At 40.5% G+C, this 22,576-nt stretch overlaps 1 protein-coding gene across 5 annotated transcripts in view; it reads right to left on the minus strand.

Annotated features, from left to right (window-relative positions):
• The window catches only part of Smg7 (SMG7 nonsense mediated mRNA decay factor), a 70,138-nt gene extending 57,735 nt beyond the window's left edge, over positions 1 to 12,403 (minus strand). For 3 of the 5 annotated variants that reach the window (XM_013015716.1, XM_013015714.1, XM_013015712.1), the window contains exon 1: positions 12,266 to 12,279. Coding sequence is in view for 2 of the 5 variants with exons in the window: in XM_013015715.1 (XP_012871169.1) it covers positions 12,266 to 12,294 (29 nt within the window). In the remaining 3 variants the exon portion in view is untranslated. Of the gene's footprint in view, positions 1 to 12,265 lie in introns of all 5 variants that reach the window. The other 2 variants (XM_013015715.1, XM_013015713.1) reach the window with 1 other exon arrangement.
• Between the last annotated feature and the right edge of the window lie 10,173 nt (positions 12,404 to 22,576).

The following is a 22,576-nucleotide window of genomic DNA, read 5'->3' on the forward strand; positions in this document are numbered from 1 at the left end:
CACCACTAATAAGAAAACTTCCAAATATGCAGTCTTTAATTCATTTTCTTCTTTGCATACTATCTTCCAGGTGCATTCTGATGATCTTCTAATCTACACAGAAATCTCAGAAATTTTGGTTAGGTGATATTCAACTTTAAAAAAAACTAAATAAGAACTTATAACCTGTCTAGACAGCAGGAACAGCGAAACACACTGTAATATACTATATTTAACCAATACAACCAGGAAACACTATGCCTTTGGAAAGGAGAGAAAAAGGACTTGGTTTTTATGGTCTATAAACGAAGTTTCAGGAAATGGACAGATAATATTAATGCAATTACTTGATGACAAGAAACATTTGGAACCAACTTCTCACAGAATGCAAATGCCATGAAGACCCATCGCCATGGCCTGGGCTGCACCTTAGTGGTAGAGTAGTTGCCAAACATACACGATCACAGGCACAGATGGAGATAAGAGTTTGTAAAACTGTGACAACAAAAAACTAATCATAAGAAACAGTCAATTTTTTTTAATGACAGAACCAAGTGAAATCCAAATAGACTTCACATAAGCTCAGTAACAAAAGTAAAAGATTTTTGGAGTCAACCTCCTAATGCTACAGATTCCTTCCCTCACTTTTACTTTCACTCTACCCCTTCATCTCAAGAAATGAGGGTTTTAGGGTTGAACGTTTAGTTCCTGTTAGACCATCTGCCTACCAAGCACAAGGTCTGAGTTCAAACCTTAATACCTCTCCCCCCATCCTCTCAAAATAAAAGTATTCTATAGCATAAAATCCACAATCCAAATGTATTTACTGAAACACTTTTCATCTCCCATGAAATTTAATAATGTTTCAAACAATTTTTTATTATGGCTAGAAGCTACATTACAAAAAGAGGAAGAGAACAAAGTCTGTGTATCTCAAAGATGTATCTCTCTTAGGTCTCCCTACTCTAGTAGAAATGTACAATACTGACCATTCAAATATAAATTGCTCCTTAAGATTAATGACAAGCTGGGTACCAGCAGGCTAAGATCTATAGCTATTCAGCAGGCTAAGATCTGAGGACTGAGGTTCAAATCCAGTCTAGGCAGGCAAGATGATGAGACTCTTACCTTCAATTAAGCACCAAAAAGCTGGAAGTGAAATTGTGGCTCAAGTGGTAAAGCACTAGCCTTGAGCACAAAAGCTCAGGGACAGCACTCAGGCCCTGAGTTTAAACCCCAAGACTGGCATACACACATGCACACAATTAGTGCCCAAATTTGTTGAAAGAAAATCTTGGACTCCCAAAAGAAATACAATAGGAGACCTGGACATCTTTACTATGCATGACATTACCTGATTGGTTGATATTTATATCACCCAATCTCTCAAGTCATTCCTAATATTAAATTAGTTCCTCAAATACACTACCTTAAGACATTTACTCATTTTGGTTTTCTACTACTTTGTCTCTTCTTCACCTACTCAGCCTTTAAAACTATGCTTAGCCTGGGCACAGTGATGTAGTTCAGCACTAGAAAGGCTAAGGAAGGAGAAGCATTAGAGACGAGTCTAGGCAACATGTCCTTACCCCATCTCCAAAATGGAAGAGAGGAAAGAAGGAAAGAGGAAGGGAGGAGGTAGGGCTTGCTCACTCAAGTGCTCATGTCTAGTAACTTTCTCTGCACTGGCCCCCTAGGTAGGAAAAATTTCTCTTTCCTTAGTATACTTCATGGCATCCACTGAAAATAAATAGCATTCCACTGAAAATAAATCTACTTCAGGAAACACCTACCTTAAGGAACAAGATTTCATTTTTATATTGTCAGAATCTACAGTAGAGTCTATACAGTAGATATTCCACAGAAGCATGGTAATTTTAATACCCATACTATATATTTTTAAATGGTTAGGTATGTACTGTATCATATTCAGTCTAGCTTCAAATTTACACACATTTTTAAGAAGGGAATGATTATAAAATTAAGTGTTAAGTATAAAATGGTTAAAAGACAGGAAATGTTATTCTTCAAAGAATGAGGAAACCACAAGAACAGACAGTATTCACTAAAAAAGTAAAGCATATAAACACAGAACTACCCTACGATACTGCAATTCCACTCCTGGGCATTTACTCCAAAGATTATAAACCAGGATAAAGCACTAGTACAACCGTATGTACTGCAGCAGTACTCACGATAGCCAAGGTATAGAATCACTCTAGATGCCCCTCAATGGACAAATTTATAGGGAAAATGTGATGTAATATATATGTATCTATATCTATAGATAATCTACCTAGATAGATTATATATACATAATGTGGAATTTTACTCATACATTACAAAGAATGATATTGGAAAGACTTGGAAAATGTTATGTAAAGTAAGTCAGGCCCAGAGAGACAAAGTATCCATGTTTTCCCTTGTATGTGGAAGCTAGATTTAGCTTACAATTCCTAAGTAAATACACTGGGTAGAATCCAAGTGTTTATAAATGTATTAACTGACATACAGTAGGTTCAAGGGAGATCTCCAATTCTAATTCCTTAGAAAACCAAAATCAAATTTCAGCAAAATAAAGCACCAGGAAGTAGGTACTCAAAAGCAGTGGGGTGGGGTCAAGGAGAAAGGGGTAGACCAATGAAGAGCAGATGGGAAAAATGCAGACAAAAATCCAATGCTTGGGGCTGGGAAGGTGGCTCAGTGGTAGAGCACTTGCCTTGCATGCCTGAGGCCCTGGGTTCTATTCCTCAGCACCGGAAGTGGCGCTGTGGCTCAATGGTAGAGCGCTAGCCTTGAGCTGAAGAGCTGAGGGACAGCGCCCAGGCCCAGAGTTCAGGCCCCACGACCGGACCAAAAAAAACAAAAAACAAAAACGAATCCAATGCTTATCTTACCAAATAAGAGTGAGGAAAGGGGTGAGTAGGGAAGGAATGGGTAGGAATGTTGGAAGGGGTGACACTGATCAAAAATACATAGTATCCATAAACTGCTTTGTTAAATAGTAACACCTTTCTACAACTACTTAAAGATAGTAATTTAAAAAATATTTTTAACAAGGTAAAGCATAAGGTAATGAGGTTGGCACTTCCTACAAGGGAAATGGCATAGGGAGATTTAAACAGGAATAAATGCTATGCTTTTAAGACAGTTGGTTCCTATCTAAGGTTAAGTAGATAAATATCATTGGCCAAAGTGGATGACGGTTATTTTATGGAACGCTGACAATGCCTGATAGCCAAATTTAAGAAAGACACATATACAAACATTTTTTTCATGAATATTAATACAAAAGCAAGGTAAAATTTCTTTGCAGTAAGACAGTTGGTGAGGAGTCTGAACAGCAACCAGACTTTTAATTGGAAGGAGATCAGAACTTGAACATATATGAATCTTTGCTATTTTACTTTAAAATGGATAGCAATTTTATAAAATTCATGTTCCACTTTTACAGATAAAGCTGTTGTTCCAATAATGAAAAGAGTGATGGTCTATGTTGAAAGCCCAATCGGTGCTTTCTTCTGGCTACTTCCAGGAAGAAGTGCAGGCAATTTACCAGCTGGAAGAGAATTTCAACCGGATGGGTAAAAAAATCGACAGCACTGGCAAGGAAAAAGGAGACAGACAAGAAGGCAGTGTTTCCAAAATGGTAAAAAAACAGAAGAGGGTAAAGAAACTGGAAGAACTCAAAGATGACTATAAGGTTTTAAACCTGGGTGGGGAGGAAAGAGAAAAAAGTAGAGGGACAAAGAAGACAATGACAAAAAAGGAGGTAAATAGATAGAAAGGAGAAGGATAAAAAGAGTTTACTTTTAGCTCAGTGGTAGAGAATGCTTACCCAGCATGCACAAAACCCTATGTTCTGGCCCCAGCACTACCAAAATAATAATAACAATATTAAAAATAAAAAGTTTACTTGTAAGAGTGTTGTGATTGATATGACAGCAATACTTCTGAAATGAGGAATACCCAAAGGCAGAATTGCAAAATGATCAGATTAGTCAGTGCTTGAGGCTAATTTTCAATGTTAGACATGCTTAAGGGTCTTGCTGTTCTAAATACTTTGGGGGGGTAATGGAGTTTGAAGTTGGCCTTCGCTTAACCTCTTATGCTGTAACTCCAGCCCTTTCGCTTTAGTTATTTTTCAGTTAAGAATCTCATGCTTTTCTGAAGCCAGCCTCGGACTTCAATCCTCCTACTTGAGCTTTCTCTGTAGCTAGGATTAAAGGTGTGATTTTACAGATAGAGAAACTCAGGTACAGAATGCCTAATTACTTGCTCTAGGTAACACAGCTAAGTTGCACAATCATGTTTTAGAAGTAGACAATTATACCCCTGAGACTGTGCTCTTAAAGTTTAAATGTACTTTAGAATTTTATGTTTATGTCTGTTTTGATAAAGAGTTTACAACTCTGAAGGTCAGAGATGGTATAAGTAGATAGTTGACAGATTTTAAACAATGACAATATAATGACAGCAAAAATCCTGTAAGATGAGAGATCTGGCAACATACTTTCCTTGTTGCCACCGATGGGGTGAAGTAGGCCAGGAAAATTACACAGGCAGGGTAATCAGAAATTGGTGCTGAAAGCAACAAGACTCAAGTGTACATATCATGATAGTATGAACTATATGGCAACTGAGTACTTAGGAGTTTGGTAGCACTACTTGTCTATCTCCAGGGTCCTACGATATACCTTGGACCAAACTGAACGTTGACTGATTGGACAGATGAACAGTTAGTTAGATATGAGAGAATGACACAGAGTCAGAGAGAAAACAAAAGTGTGTGCTTGCGAGAAAAAGAAAAAGACTGAGTGAATTAAATGGGCCATTATCAGAATATTGCCAATTCTGGAAACCTTTGGTCAATTCAATTCTACCAAATATTAAGAAAAAAATAACTGAATCACATTAAAAAGAAAAATATACTATAAAGTAAAACAAAATGCTTAACCACAAAACAAAGGTAAAGAGTAACAGACTTTAACGGTAAAATCAGAAGAAAGGACTTTTAGGGTATTTTTAGAATGCTTTTTTCCTGGTTCATAAAAACAGAAAAGACTAGTGAAAGTAATTTATTAAAGCTGAAGTAGGTTCTGGAGGAATGAAAAACACTTAAAGAACACAAGAAGAGGATTATGTAGAAACCAACCTACAGAAAACTAAAAAATTGCTTTTCTTTGTGGGGGGCGCGGTTGCTGGTCCTGGGGCTTGCACTCAGGGCATAGTCCTTTGGCTTTTTTGCTGAAGGCTAGTGCTCTATCACTTGAACCACAGCTCCACTTCTGGCTTTTTTGGAGACAAAGAATCTCATGGTCTTTCCTGCATGGGCTGCCTTTGACCTGCAATTGCTTTTCCCTTTGAGGCTTATAGAAGTCATCAAATCTTCAGAATTTCTGCTTCCAGATCTTTATTTCTCTATCTGACCTAAGAAAAACTTCAGACACCTAATCAGAATGCTGTCATATATAAATGAAAGTGAAGTTTTTTTTTATTTACTTGGAAAGAGCCATGAGATGTTCTTCCTGCTCAAAATATAATTGTGTCCAATATCCATTTTTAAAACTTCCATCCATCTTTCCATATCCAGATGAAACTTCATCCCCAATATGCCTTCCTTACTTCACATTTGCCTATGTTGGATAAACACTATCACTGCATTTATAGTATCTCTGGCTCTTCTATCACAGCATCTCCATCTCACCAGGTACTTAAATGTCTTTCTTCAGGATCTTTCAATCTGTCTCTACAAAAGCACCTGTGACTGTGCTTAGTACATAAGTATTCAGTAATTGCCAGCAAAATAAATCCCAGACTTACAGAAAAAAAAACTAAAACATAAACAAATGTTTATGGGTAAAGTATGAACATAGTAATTAGCCTGTTACCACCTCAGAAGCAAAGCTTAAGCAATCATCTGTGGCTTAGAGGACAAATTAAGACAATGGACCCATACTATATACTGTAGTTTAGACCTGGATAGTCCTCCATAGGTCCCTGTAAAGGACTGGTCCCTAGAGTGGGTACTATCAGGATGCTGTAATCTCCATTAAAGGAGATTACAGGACACAGGTCTTTTGCTCCCTTTGTTTCTCAGCCACACTGAAGTGAGCAGTTTGCTCCACTAAGCACTCTCTATCATGATGAGCTCTTTTACCATGAGCTCAAAGCAAGTGTCAACTGACTATGGGCTGAAACTTCCAAAATTGTGAGCCAAAGCAAACCTTTCTCTCTTAAGATGGTTATTGCAGGTTGTCACAGTGATGGAAAGCTAACATGCACATATAACTTTCCAATATATTTTCTAAGTCAGTGGTTCTCAATTTATGCCTCCAGGATCTGACAATGTGTGGAAATGTTTTTGGTTGTCACCAATGGAGACAAATTATACTGGCATCTAATGAATATAGGATAGGATAGCTGCCCAACACCCTACAATAGGACAGACTCCTACATACTCACAATAACAAATTACACGGCCCAGTATGTCAGTAACTGCCAAGAATTAAGAAATCCTGTTCTAAATGAAACAAGATAATAATAATGATAATAATATTAATATCCAAACTAACCAGTCTACTTGAGATTCCTTACTCTTTTTTTAAACAATAGAGTCCCCTCCTCCTTTTTCTGCTGACTAAAAATTGAATCTAAGGGAAAGTAAAAACAACCTTCCTAAGCAGCTCCAATTACATGCTAAGAAAGGAATCAGTTACAATCTCACTTACCATGTGATGTATTTGCCAAAACTCTATCCTTGTATCTTCCTGATTATAAGTGCTTCTTAGTTACAATCTCCCAAACCATTGATAAGTCTTCACAAGCAAAAACGGTGACTAAATTAAAATATAGCTTGATTGCAAAATTTAAGTGGTAATGTGTGGTAACCATCTGCCAACATACTGATACACAGATACACGGGTGAACAATTCACCATCTATAAGGTATCTACTTAATAATTTATTCTCTGAACAAGACAATCAGTTAAACTAACCTGCTGAACTTTCAGGCACCTATACATGCCACTAGTAATAAAAATCTGAAAGTTTAGACATTTTAGTTGGAGACTGCAAACAATTTTATTCCAATATAGTAAGAAAAAGAAAGTAGTCTTCTAAAGTCTGAACCACTCTACACCCTAAAAGTTCCTCCTCATGAGAAACTTGCTATCCTGATGGGTCTAGCTCTTACTACATACTATGTCCATTAAATATAACACAAAAACCCAGCAAATGCTTCTTCTGTCATGCAGGAAGATGACAGCAGCTGTTAAGGAAGCAAAGAAATGAAACATAAATTAAGACAGGAAATCTAACTGAAACCACAAGGGAAGCAGAAATTAACTGCTAAAATAATTTAGCCAGTCTATATCCAAACAGGTTAAAGCATTTAAGGAACAGTCATTTATTTCAAAACAATTTTACTATGTTTGGTCAATTAGCCATGTTTGATTAATTTTCTGGAATCAAAGCTACTTTATAGCATGGAGGGACAAAGACAACTTTAAATATTACATGGATTAAGTGATATAGGACTTTTTAGCTTGAAAAAGTCCCAGTCCCAGCATTTAACTATTCTCAGTCTCCCTGTTCCCCTTTCCAGGCTATGATAAGGCTACTCTGCTCTCTACTTTATCTAGTCTCACTCCAGGATTTACAAAGACACAGTCTTATCTTATATATCGTCATTTTCATTTATATGACAACCATCTTTCTGTTGTCTTGGAAAACAACTGTGACTATTGTATTATTTCTACCTCTGGTAACAGTTTTTAATAAAGAAGTATGCTACTGAAATGCCTTTTCACTATATGTGTATCAAATAGTGACAAAACTTCAGGATAGTTCATGTAAAGGAGTTCTGGTGTGGCTCTCTGTGAAACACACACAGTACAAGAAGAAATTAAAGACAGCAATAGTAAAGCAAAGTTGGAAGGAGTACAGAGGATGAACAGTGAGTCCCATAACAGCAGCAGTCATTCAGTGGCACCTGTGCTATCTTTCATAACAAGATTTGACCTGTCTGATGGTATTCCCTATGGCTATGATTATTCTTTCTCATCTTTCAAAACAACTTTGATGATGTCTTTATCTTCTCGCTCTTTAATACTTCCCTCCCCTCTACTTTTTCATCTTTGGTACGTTAATTCCCATTCTTCTATTCTTTCAAACATGTCATTCTTTTAAAGCATATTAGATATCTCACCTCCTATCTCATCTATGGCCTATCCTTACCTTACTTCTACCCCCACCAAATGAGCTACATTCAATGCAGCTGTCAAAGCTTTTTGTGTTTTTTAAAAATCTTTTTTTTGGGGGGGGGGGTCCAGTCGTGGGGCCTGAACTCTGGGCCTGGGCGCTGTCCCTCAGCTCTTCAGCTCAAGGCTAGCGCTCTACCACTTGAGCCACAGCGCCACTTCCGGCTTTTTTCTTTTTGTTTATGTGGTGCTGAGGAATCGAACCCAGGGCCTCAGGCATTCAGGGCAAGCACTCTACCACTGAGCCACCTTCCCAGCCCCTTTAAAAATCTTTTATACTGTAATAAATCAAGAGAAAATATCAGATTTTTTTTCCTTCAGTTTGGTTGGGTTAACACATTTCCAATAGTATTCAACCTAGATCTTCCAAATTTAAAGCATTTCATATTTTGATAAAAAAAAATTGAGTGTGTTCAACTTATTCATTACAATAGGAGTTAGTCTAGTCAAAAAAAGATGTTCCTTTCTGACAAGATGTCATCTAGTCTTGCTCAACCATTTCCTATATAGAGGTGTGCTTTTTTCCCCTTTTATCTCTGCTCTATTTCTACAACTCAAGACTAATTCAGTTCCCTTGATGTTCAGTTCCTTCTTTCTTGGTCTTACTGATGCTTCTTCACATCCTTATTTCTTGGGCCTTTTGAAACCTCCATTTTGCTCTCCCATTTCCTACTTGCCCACTAACTAGTTCAATGTCAGACACCCTAGTTCATTTATTCTAAGAAAATAAAATTCAACAGAGAAAACAAATTTTCACCTATTTGAGCAAAGCTCCATAATGATATAGTTTAAAAACTGTCCAGTTATATAGTCTTCCACCACTGACAAAAGACAATATAATTCCTCCTTAAGTCAAGGTCACAAAGAATAACTGTTAAACTCTCAATACTCTCAGAGCTTCTGTAAAAGCCAACAGTTCTATTTAAAAAAAAAAAAAGAGCATGATGATACTTACTTGGAAACCTTCTCCAATCTTCCAATATCAGCCTTTAAACAAAACAATTATCTTAAGGGGAAGGAGGGAAATTGAGGCTGATGCAAGCCTTTATTACTCATTATCCCACCTATCCCCTAAACAGATACTTGTTCAGTTCCAGACTCTTACCAGACTTAATTACTTATGACAGATTCACAAGATTAAGACTGGCTCTCAGAAACCTTAAAAAAAGATTCCAGACCCAAGGGCTTCCCTTTTTGTCTATTCAATTTCAGCTGAAAAAATGCAAGTTAAACACTGTATTCTTTTTCTTTTTCATCAAGAAAAAACAAACTCATCTCAAGCTAGCTATCTTTGTTACTATAACCTAAGGTAAGTCTTCCCTACACTGTCGATTTATAAAACAGAAGCTACACTAGCAGGAAGCCTCCTTCTTATTAAAAGTACTACTATTTTTACAACCTGTTTATCATCACACCTTTCTAGTCCGACTGCCAATACCTTATTTCAGACTGTGTATGTCCACTAGTATACAACAAGGAGCAATTTTCCTTTCTACCAAATCATCTCAGATTCTCTCCCACTTTAACTATAAATTACAGGTCATTCCTAACACCCTCTTAAATATGGCCATATTATCTTATTTATATAAAATGGCACATGTATTTTACTTTTTTTCTTCCTTGCACTCAAAAATGCCCTATATTCATTTCCTTATATTTACTGACTGTGTTTTTGTTCACCAGTGTAGGCTCAGCACCTAGAATACAGAAATGGCTCTCAACACACATTTGTGGAAGAACAGATAAACACATGAGTACCACTGCACAGTTGACTCCAGTCAGAAGGCCAAAGTTTCTACATACCAGCTATATGATACTTAACACTTTTAACTTTATTAAGCTCACTTTCCTAACCCGTAAAAGGAGTCAAACGTGCTTAATACAACTCAAGTTTCTCCAGCTATATCATCCTACATTCTTGTCTAAACACTATATATATCCTTGCCTCCATCATCTGTATTATCTATTCTGTTTCCTTCCTTGAGATCCCTTCTTTTTAATACACACCTGTCAGAATTGTGATCTTGTTAAATTTGTTTTTAATTTCTCTATTTTCTGAGGGCATCACTGTATTACATTAATGCCTGAGTTGTTAACAATTCCAGCTGGCACAGGCAGGCATCACTTACATTCACAGTGTAAAAAGATAAGAGGATAGTGTGAGCACTATCACCCAAACCACAATGCTGGACCTCCTTATTGGAACGCTTGTTATCTCTCTATGAGAACAGCTCCATCATTTCCTCCACTTGTTTTTTTTTTTTTTTCTAAATCATTATTATAAAGATGATGTACAGAGGGGTTACATTTTCTGTTTAGACAATGGATCATGTTAAATTTTAAGTGCTATTTTCTTCTTAAAGCTGTAAGGTCTATTAAGACTGGGGCAGAGTTCTCACTTTCTATTCTTAGCAATTGGTACAACTTCCCATACAGGTGATCAACTAAACTGATGAATCATGAATGTATGAATGAGCCAATGACCAAAGAGAAGCTTTCCTGATTACCTCTAATTGTTAAGGTTAACTCCTGCCTTTGGACTCACCCACTGTGTATCTATTGTGGTATCTACCATATTACTCTATGCTATTATAAATTTACCCACCCCACACAAATTCCTTCAGGTTAAGGACTGTCCTGGTTGTTTCCAGGTTCCTTTACAGCACCTACCATTGATCTCTGATCTAACTGTATTTTTCAAGATTATCTGATATATTGAATAAAGGGCACTGAAGGGGGGAAAAAACACCTCAATACACCAACTTTTATGGTCTTTGGACATATGTATTGTGTTGAGATGCAAAACATTCACGTATTCTTAATAAACAACTGCTGCTTTCAAAGACTAAAAAGCTACTCTATGTACCACAGAACAAAATTCCTTTTCTTGACTCTCTTTCTGTACACTCAACATCAATACTTTCACTTAACTAGACAGCTTAAGTGACTTTTCTGCTTATTGCAGACTCCCTCCTTTGCAAGGTATGGAACCACTTTTTAAAATCATCATTCCATGTGGCCTGCCTTTCTTAGTTCTGCTTCTGAAAGAAAAAAAAAGGACCAATTTTAAGGTCTTCTCCTCTTGTAAACAGTAGCAATTCCTCACTCTCAGTCTCTACCCTTTTTTTTTTCTTCTCTACCTTTAAGACTTTTGACTCTCTTTTGCTCTACCTCCCAGCTCTTGCTCAGCAGCTACAAAACCATTGTGGCTGCACAATAGCTAGTCCCTTTTCTGTCCAATATGTTCTCGAAACCAGATAAAAGTTCCAGTGTATCTGCATCTTCTTCCTGAAATGTGCATCAATCGCTGCCCTCCCTCGCCCCTCCTCTGCCACACGCGTCTTACATACACACACTGTACCATGCATGCGTCACTCATCTCTGACATACAAGTTCCTTACACCACTCCAAATGAACGCATACGGCTCTCACAATGGTATCTTCCAACTACATGGATTCCAACCCAGTTTCTGGTGGGGAACACAACCTCGTTCAATGAACCAATCGACCTCTCCCCTCTTTCCTCACTTTCCCCCCTCCATTTCCCCCTCCTCATGCTCTCCCCTACCCCGCCAACTAACCGCAGATGACATTATTTCCCCGGGCTCCTGACCTGCGAACGAAGAGCAGCTTCAGTTTCCCGGGGTCTCTCCCCCCCCCTCGTCCGCACCTCAGGTGTTCCATTCAATACACCAACCCGGTACCACCGAGACCCAACTCCTCCACACCCACCTCCACTCCGGGTCGCCTCTGCCCGTGGCCCGCCGACGAGCCTGAGACGCCGGGCGCGCGCGCGCACACCTCCACACGCTTCCCCCCCCCAACCTCCCTCAGCGCCCCGGGACGACCGGCTTCGCCGGAGCTCGGCCCCCACCGACGGGGTCCAGGCCCCAGGGGCAGCCATGTGCCCGGCCGCCCGGGAGGGAGAGGACCCCGGGGCGTCCCACCCCGGCGGCCGCCGCTCCGCGCCCCCGCCCTCCCTCACGCCCGTCCCCCACCACGTCCCGGACCGGCCTCGACACTCACCGGAGGTACTGCGCGCTCTGCAGGCTCATCCTCCGCCGCCGCGTCTCCCCGCGAAGCCTCCGTGGGTCTCTCAGGCTCCTCGGAGCGGCCCCGCGGCCCCGCGGGTGCTGGCGGCCGCCGCCATCTTCCTCTCCTCCGGCTCCTCCTCGCTCGGCAGGGGGCGGGCGGGGGGGGGCGGTGCGTGCGGCGCAGGGGAGGGAGCGGGGAAGCTGCTCGGCTGCGGCTCTCCGGCCCGTGGGGCGCGGGGACACTCCGACCCGGGAGGAGGAGGAGGAAGAGGAGGAGGAGGAGGCGGGAGAAGGGAAGGGGCGGGGGGAAGGAGGAGGGCGAAGTCAAGGAAGGAAGTAGGAGTTCGCTCTCGCGAGATCTCAGCGGCGCCGAGCCCACCGGGTAGCTTCCGCCTCTCGGTACCGCTCCCCCTGGGGATCCGCAAGCTTCACGGCGCCTCCGCGGCTATGGGGGAACCTGCTGCTGCCGCGGCCGCTGCTGAGGAACCCGCCGGCGGCACCTGGCGACTTCCTGACGATCCAGCCCTCTCCCGCGCCAGGGTGCAACCCCAGCCTCCCCGGGAACATCGAGCCCAAATCAACGGGGGTTACAGTCAAAGTCTTCCCCCGATTTCCCTCTTCCTCTTTCCCCTCTCCTCTCGTCCCCACCGGAAACTCCGCCCCTTCCTTTTACAGTTCCGCCCTCCAGTCTCGGCGACTCCGGTCTCCGCACGCGCGCTTCGGAGTGCTCCGAGGCGGCCTCCCTCTTACTCCGCTGCCCCGCCCCTGCGCGCGGGGAGGCCGGTGGAGGGGGATTGGGTGGAGCCCCGGGAGGGATAGAAAGGAGAGCAACCGGATTGGAGAAGCAGATGCCATGGAAACAGGAGGCTGTGGTTGTATTGTCATAGTAACCGCTGTGTGTGGACGGGGGTGACCCTCCCCTGGGCGAATGGATTCCCGGGAAAACGCCCAGGATTCCTCCACCGCCGCCTCTCCCCCCCCCCCTCCCGCCCTTCTTTTCGGCTTCCCCCGCCATCCGAAGGCCTCCCCCGGGGTGGGAATCGAAGCTGTTCTCCCGGGCAGCGGACTCCATGTCCTCCGCCACCACCACCCCCTCCCGCAGCCGTGGCGGGGGAGACCCTCGCGGCTTCCCCCGTGGGCTTTTCCACCCGCCCGCGGGCGGGAACCACCTCCATCTTTCCTCGCGAAGCCGCGCGTGGAGACGGGGCCGGGCCTGCGAAGGCGCCGAGCTGGAAGGCTGGCCGGAGCGGGGAGGGCGAGGCGAAGGCGCCGGGCGGCGAGAAAGGGCCCGGGGCTTCACCACCCCCGCCGCGGGCGGCGGGGCGGGGCAGGATCTCGCCTGGACGGGGTCCCTTGAGGGAGGAGAACGGCACACGACCCAGCGCGAGAGAGCCGGCCTCTCCTGCCGAGCGGACCCCTTCCCGAAATCCCCCCCAACCCACAGGCACCTTCCCCCTTCACCAGCCTGCTGGGGAGGAGACTCCGGTGAGGTTGGAATAAGTGGGTTTCAAGCGTTTAGAATCCAGGACCCATAAAAGGGCAGACTACTGCCATCCCTCCTAAAGGTACCCTTACCCCATCCCCTGGGTCCAGCTGATCATTAAAGATTGAGCTCCAACCACCCTTCCCCCACCCTTCCACCTTTCAGCAGTGTTTTATACTTTTCATCTCACATAGGGGAGAGGATGTCAGAGCAGAAGCCATCTAATACAGAAGAACCTAAGTGGTTTTTGGCACAATGACCCAGTGAAAGGAGTCTTCTTAGGAAAAGAATTTTTCAGTAATTAGCTGGGAATCATTCTAAGGGCGCTAATTGCTTGACATTTTCACGTTCATATTGTGGAGACCATAAGCAGCTAGCTATCTCCGAAACCCTTGAAAAGGGTGTAAAATCCTCCCGGAATGCAGCTCCCGTTTGGGTAGTTAAAACCAGAATTCCAACAAGCAATTTGATTTTTGAGTGTGTGGTTCCTGTCTTCCCAATCCAAGACAGCACCTATTATAAAAATCGGACCTGTTATTTGGAACATTCTGTGCTGTGTAAGTTCGGAGGAAATTAAAGTACAGCCCACTTTGAAGCCAGTCTCAAGGTCAGATTGTCAGTAAGGAAATAGAAAGTGAACTATGCCCCCCTCACCACCGCATTGCCTGCAAGCTCCCAGTAAGATGGGCTGTGACGCAGAGATTACGGCAGTGCCACGCCCCCAGCCTTCCACCCACACCAAGGCGATGCCCACTCCCGGGAAAGGGAGCCACCTAGTGAGACATTGTTCACATCTCCAGTGTAGCATGCTGCTCTTCATCTTCCAAAGGATGGAGATTACCATGGTATACCATACATTTCACTTCTGAAATGTATTAGTCATATTTAAAGACTTTAACCAGAATGAAACATTTACGTTGTATAAAATAATTACCCCCTTACTAATCATCATAATGACCTTTTATATCTAGGACATGTCTTCAGTAAACAGTAATCATCTCACATACTCCTGGTATGAAGTCCACAAAAATATTACTATCTTCTCATTTTAGAAACAAAATGGAACCAGAAAGATGAATCTTTTTATTGTGGTTTGATTGTTGACTTAGTCAAAGAACATTTAGTGAACACACAATGTACTGCAGACACTGTCCAGGTGACTATGGAAACCACAATGGAAGAGATGATGGTCTTTTAACTCATGTGTAGAGGAGACGTTTGATTACAGAAGTGATTAGATGCTGAGTGGAGGATGCAGTGATGTAAGAGCAAAACGGAAACACATGAGTTCAGAAATCTTTGTAGAAATAAAAAAAGGAATACTCTATCCTAAGAAGTTAAAATTATTCAACAGCTTTATAATGTGCACCTATAAACTATATAGAATATAACAAATCTTACAAATCATAAAACATTGATGATAATCTTACAAATAACTTTCAAAATCAATAATAGAAAAAATAATACCCAGAATCTACATATTGATGATGTACATTTTCCAGTATCTTTCTACTGTTTCAGTCAATAGACTCCACCGCCATCCACAACAAATCAAAATCAACCAAATTCTTGAATACAGTACCTTTTTGCAGAAAGTTTTAATAACTTTCCCCATTAGGGGAAAGAGAAGAGCAGCCTAGAAGTCAATTCATCTTTTAATAGATTCCCACTGAGGAAACTCGGGATTCCTGGAACCGAGCAACTCGACTTGACAATTATACTTCTTACTCAAAACTAAAAGCAAACTGCCTCATTGATTTTTTTTCTAGAATCTTCTCAAAATTTTCTTGCAGGGTAAGGTAGCACACAGGGGACTTTGAAGTTGCATTCCAGAGTGCCTGGTTGTAGCATCTCCTTTCTGGTTTGGCCAAAGGAAAACATGACTTCTCACACACTGCATAGTAAACCCAACATGAATAAGCCCCTCTGGTGCAGGCTACCTCCAACTGTGCTGAGATTACAGGCATGAGTCACCACCCCCAGCTAAGTTCTTTTTCTTACCTTGTCATTCTGTGAGCTCCAGTACAAATAAACATTAATAAAGGTGATAAGTCTTTTTAAAAAAAGTTCCCACATTTCCACTGAGTTTAAAGGATTTTTTAAGTTGTCTTTTTGGCTGATTTCATAAAACATTCATAAGGTAACAGACTTGAGTGTACATGGCCCTTGCATCTCACTATCTTAACTTAGTTTGCTGATGGCATTCCTGAGTACAGAATTTCTGCCAACTTTTTAGATGACCTGTGACTGAATTTATGAATGCTTCATATACAACATCAGCACTTGATAAAGGCTTATTTTTTGTTTTTAATACTGAAATGAGTATAATTGCTGCAGCATAAAATTATTTTGTAAAGTAATTGAAAAGTAATTTCTAGTCTTTGTCTATAATGTTCATAAATCTAATCATGCATCCACATCTATTATGATTTCTATACTAGTACAATTACAAGACTTTATATTTCTGAATGTATCATTCAGAATACAGATTTTTTTGAGACAGATCTCATTATATAGTTCAAGCTGACCTCAAACTCACAGTCCTCGTACCTCAGTCTCCTAAGTATTAAAATGGCATAAATAACTTTATTCATGACTCTGATTATGTAAAAGAATACAATATTATGACATTGTGAGTCAGATTCTAGAGGTTTCAAACTTTTCAAATACTTTTATCATTACTGAGCATCTTCATATAACCATATTTCTGCTCAGTGTGTCCTCTTTTCCACCCTACATTAAGAACTTGCTGAGAAACTACTTCTTAACACCCCAATGAAGACACCCAGAGCTTCAGTAACCTGACAATACATAGCAAACCTCCCTCTTTTTCTTTAATAATAGACACCTGTTGCATGAAACCTTACTAAACACTAACTTATTTTAATATTTAGCCTACATACTCTGGATGTTTCTAAATCATGTGTACAATTAAGCATTAATAGATGTGCTTCTATTTTGATGAACAATTATTATTGCGTACTCAAGGACACATGTATATGTAGCTGACTTGTGTTCTTTAGTACCACACCTCACACCATAGAGCTAAGTCATTCAGTCAAGGCAGTGATTCAGTCTCTTCAGATAGTGAATCAGATACAGGTTGACATTTAAACTCAGGTCTTCTGTTACTCAAGATTTCTTAGATCAAGGGTCAGCAGCCTTCCTCAAAGAACATACCAAGTCTAAGTTCATTTCTAAGAACAAATCATTTAGCTGAAAAATAGGAATGACAGCAGTCCATAATCCAGAGAAAACAACTTCCTGTCACCAGCACACTTTTACCAAAGCCATCATCTGGGCCCAAATCTCAAATTTCATGTCAAAGTCTGTCGTTGTATCCAAGAGCCGCCACTTTTCCCTTAAAACAGCCATTTAAAAGAACATAATCTTGGAGATTTTTCTAGTCTCTTTTAATTTCTACATGGTAGATACTACTTTGGCCACAAAGAAGGTGATGATATATTCATTGTTCTAAATCTCTTCTTCCAGCCCATGAGAAACAACATGCAAGTGCACATGCACAGACAGAAACTTCCTCCTTTTCTCGGCCATTGTTATGATTTGCATTTGTAAGATGTAATAAAGATGAAAAGCAAACCTACTTAGGAGCTGAGCTCATTGCTTTGAAGCATACTGAAGGTATGTTTTTATTATTATTTTTTTGGGGGGGTCCAGTCTTGGGGCCTGAACTCTGGGCCTGGGCGCTGTCCCTCAGCTCTTCAGCTCAAGGCTAGCACTCTACCACTTCAGCCACAGTGCCACTTCCGGTTTTTTTTTCTGCTTATGTGGTACTGAGGAATCGAACCCAAGGCCTGAAGCATGCAAGGCAAACAAGTGCTCTACCACTGAGCCACCTTCCCAGCCCTTATTATTATTTGTATTTTTACTTTTCTACTTTGCTTAACTGCCCTAAGATTTTTTTTTTCCTCAGAGAAAATTTTGTATGCCAGAAACTTGGGTGACCTGACCCAGATTTGTGAAAATTCTTGACATGATTGGATGTCAAGGACACATAGGAGCACATTCCGGAACAATTAAACAGTAAATTAATGTGTATGTATAGTTCACTTTTTAGCTATAGCAAGCTTTTTTCAATTTTTAAAATGTTTTCATGGTTTAAAGTTTCCATTGGCTATCCATTATCCTTGGGAAAAAGTTCCCAACCTTTAGGGTCATGTGTATATCCTGGCCCTTGGCTGATTTTTCCCTGATTCCTTTTATACCACATCCTGACCACTCTAGCTACAGTGGCCTTCTCTTAGGTCTTTGAATAGGAACTGTATTCTTTTCTGCACTCAGAGCCTACACTCAAGTTGTTTCTTCAATCTAGATAACTTTTCTCTCCAGACTACTGTTTTCTCTTATGTTTCAAGTCTAAATCTGAACCCTAGAAAAACTTCCTCTAGGGCTGGGAAGGTGGCTCAGTGGTAGAGCACTTGCCTTGCAAGCCTGAGGCCCTGGGTTCGATTCCTCAGCACCACATAAGCAAAAAGAAAAAAGCTGGAAGTAGCGCTGTGGCTCAAGTGGTAGAGCGCTAGCCTTGAGCTGAAGAGCTGAAGGACAGTACCCAGACCCAGAGTTCAGGCCTCACGACCGGACCCAAAAAAAACAACAACAAAAAACTTCTGACCCCCATCAAGGTGGGTAACTACACTACTGTGTGTTCCCTTCGTGCTCAGCCTGTCTTCATGCCCATGGTCATTTTAATAATTCTTGTGCATTTGGTTAACTCCAGCTATAGCTCGATGTTGTTCCTATCTTTCTCAGTGTTGTCTATTCTTTCCCTAGAAAATGTCAGATACAAAGAATACTCAATAAATGTTTATTGAATCAGTGAATTTTAAAAGGTGAGTATAAATTTGGACCATGACTTCAAATATGTGCTTAAAATTCCTGACTACCTTACTGAGGAAGAATGTCTTCTAGAAGTAATTCCTATCCAATCAGAGAACAACTTCACCAACTTTATAGGACCTTCAACCAACCTTGGCAATGGGACTATGCTACTATATTAAATAATATGAAAGGTTGTGGTTTGTTTTAAGCAGGTACTGGGGCTTGAACTCAGGACCTCACATTCTTGCTTAGCTTTTTTTACTCAAGGCTGAAGCTCTGTAACTTGAGATCTACTCTAGCTTTTGCTGGTTAATTAGGGATAAGAAACTCATGAACTTTCCTGCCAGGGATGAAATTGCTTTGAACTGAAATACACGGGTCTATGACTCCTGAATAGCTAGGATTATTGGCATCAGCACCCATCTTGAAAGTTTTAACTAAGCCAAGTTTAGGTAATGAGTAAAGAACACATAGAAAGTATCATAAAGCAAATTTTCAAACTTCAGAGTAAAAATGTCTTAGACATCCAAATTACTTCTATTTACTTTTATATTTTCTAATTTGGAATTAGATGAAAGCAGTTCGCTTTTCCATTATGTGTCAGAGGAAAGACACCCTCCTGGGAGAGGATGTCAAAATTGAAGAAAGGCCATCAGCTAATTAGAACAAAGGGAAGACACTGGATACAAAAAATTTAGAAAGAAAATTGTATAAGGCTACAGAATGAGTAGCTCAATGGTCTCTACTTCCCATCACAAAAAGTATTTATAAATTCTAGCAGTGTTATTTTTTTTCTCCCATGAGGTAGGACTAAAAATATTGAATATAAAATTCTGTCTTCAATTCCAAAGTAAATGAGGTAATTAAATTATGTTTCTGGAGGCAAATTCTTTGATTAAATTAACATTTGTAATATACCTAGCACTTCTGGCACTTAATAGCAAGTCAACAGATGGTACTGCTCTTATGCGCATAGGTGAATAAAATCTTCATAACACACCTATCAGTGTAGATTAAACTTGCTTTTAAAACATAATACTTGTGTTTGCAGAATTGCATTTATGGAGAGGGAAGTAGAGAGCGCACTCTTTAGAATCATTTTGTCCTATGACCAGGGATAATTTGCCCAAAGAAGAAACCAGCATCCATGTACATTTGGAGGATGTCTCAGTTCATTAGCTGTTTTGTGTTCGGATGAGATGAGATTGCAAATCTGTCTCACAGCTAATGAGGATAAGGAGCTCATGAGGAGCAAAACCGGCTGCTTAGGACTGCCTAACCCCTGCCCACTTTCAAACTTCCTGGGTTTGCATGTGCTTACTCTCATTTGTTCCTTTGAAAACACATACACTCTACTCTCTCTCTTTCTCTCTCCCTTTTTCCTCCCCCCATTGACTGAAATGTTTCTCAAGGCTCTCCAAGTCATCCAGTCCTTATTCCCAGAGGACATGCATGGTTTTAATTCATCTTTGACCATGACCATGTTCTTATGGTTGGATCAAGTTTATTGGGCATGTGGAATACTGGAACTCATTAGCGAATGTACACAGCAAGGGGACTAGATGTTAGGAAAGGTTATTGGCTTTAGAAAGAAGGTGAAATTAATTTTCTGTAAGTATTTAAGGGACAGCCAAATTTTAGCATTTAAAACCAAGAGAAATCTTTAGAGTTTAGGATCTATTCCCCAGCCACAGTGGTTCCTGCTATTCAGATGCACAGACCAGGAAGATTGCAGTTTAAAGCCAATCTCAGCAAAAAGTTAGTGAGACCTTATCTCAAACAAGCTAGATGTGGTAGTTGGTGCTCACAATCCCAGTTGTAAGGTAGGAATAGTGGGCAGATTAGACTGCTACCTAAGGCTGGCTCTAGGCAGAGGCATGAAACCTATCTGAAAACAAAATAAAACACAACTAAAAGTAAAAGGGGCTAGAAGTTTGGTTCAAGTGGTATAGTGCTTAACTAGCCATCATGAAGCTCTGAGTTTAAATCTCAGTACTGCAAAGAGAGGGAATAAAGGGAAGAGGGGAGAGGAGAGAGAGAGAGAGAGCTAGTTTAGGCTCTACAATGTTCATGATTGTTTTAGAACGTTCAATTGCGAATCAATTCCTATCTTTCTTTGCTCTTCAAAGACAAAGACAAGCCTAAACCAAATTTTTATCTTCTGAAAATATTAATCGACATGTATCTGGATACTAAGGAGAAGCTAAAAAGTGATGGATCCTCTAGAATTGTAGTATTTAATTATATGTTATTTGATCTTGAAATATCTGTTGTATTGGGTCACTGCTATGCCAGCGATGAACAACAGTCTTTTCTCCAGAGCTTAAGTTTTACAGGAGAATTAAGTAAATGGGCAGTTGTAGTTTTAGTGATAAATGCTGTGGTAAAGGTTTCTTTCTACTTTGAGACCAAGTATAGACTAGCAGTCAGAAAAATCCACTTAAGCATCTTATTCAACTGGGACACTTAAGTGTGTCAATCACGAAGTCCTTCAGAATGAGATTTCAGAGTTCTCTTTTTGAAATTCTATTTCCCAGTAGGAAAAGGAATACATAGCATCAAATTAACAGAAGAGGGATGGCTGCAAGTATTGTACACTGCAATATACCAGAAAGATTCAAAGCTTTGTAAACAGAGTGGAACTATAAAATAGAATTGCAAAGAAAATGCTCAAGAATACAACGAAGTATGAATACTAGTTATTTCTGTGGTTCTTATGGGTTGCTCTTATTTTCAATATTTTTGACCAGCCAAAAAGTGATTATTTTTGCTGTTACTATTGTTAAGATTTCACTGTGTATTTCCTAAAATTGGTATATATTAATTATTCAAGGTGATTTCATTGCAATATATTTATACATGAATCTAATGTGCCTCAACAAGATTCATCCCTTCTATCACTCATTTTTATCCTCCCTCCCCCCTGTACTAAGAGTTTAATTGGTTATTGTTCTCTGGTGCTGAGGATGAAACTTGGGGCCTTGTGCACATTAGGCAAGCACTCTACCACTGAGTTAGCCTCCAGCACTGTTGCTTTTTAAATGTTTGAAGAATTTGCTATAATGTAGGAGCCTGAAAGTAGCCCTGGAGATGGAGAAGGAGTCAGATTAAAAATAAGTGTAACAGTTTTTCAAAAACTGTTGATTGAAAAAGATCTTATTATAGGCAGTCCCTTCGGTTCTGGTGCAATAGCAGATAGTGATACTTGTGTACAGCTAATATTAATAAGGATGATCTTTTTTGAATATGCTATTACTGATTAAACATTTTTGATATGTTTAGACTTATCTCTAGGATTCATCACAAGCTGAGAAAGATGACCTGAATGAGATTCATGAATTATTTTAAATAATATATATATATATAATATACCTTCATTTAACCTTTTTGCTCTCTCTTACCTTTATAATTCTTGTCTCCTCCTTCAACTTGAAGGCACACCTTGCCCCACCCAGTTACATAACAATCTCATTCTTCTGGAATGTGACCAGTCCTGAACCTCAACATCTGCCTTCTTTTTTTTAATTGAGAAAGGAAAAGGCAGGAAGAAAATGAATTGTGAAATAAGGAAGAAAGAATAGAGGAAGAGAAAAGGTGAACCATGTAGTCTGAAGGAAGAGCAAGAGACATAGATGAACAAGGAATCTTAACTCCTGGTAGTATTTGAACCTACTTTTCATAAGAGATCTGTTTATATAGATAGAGTCTCCATAGGTAGCCAAGACTTCCTTGAACTCACAATTCTCCTGCTTTGCCTCTCAAGTACTGGGATTACAGGTATGCACTGCTATGACTGGCTCCATGAGATATTTTTAAGAGTCTAGATCCCTAATATGTCTTTGAGGGGAAAGTATTGTGGTGAGGTCAGAACTTCAAGGTTGCACTGGCTTGCTTATTCACCGCAGCCTCTAATTGAGCATTTTACTGGTTAGTTGAAGATAGTGTCTTGTGGAGTTTTCTTCCCAGGTTGACTTCTAACCT

This window comes from Dipodomys ordii, unplaced genomic scaffold (genome assembly GCF_000151885.1).
Source record: "Dipodomys ordii isolate 6190 unplaced genomic scaffold, Dord_2.0 Scaffold27, whole genome shotgun sequence".
In the NCBI taxonomy this organism is placed as follows: domain Eukaryota; kingdom Metazoa; phylum Chordata; class Mammalia; order Rodentia; family Heteromyidae; genus Dipodomys; species Dipodomys ordii.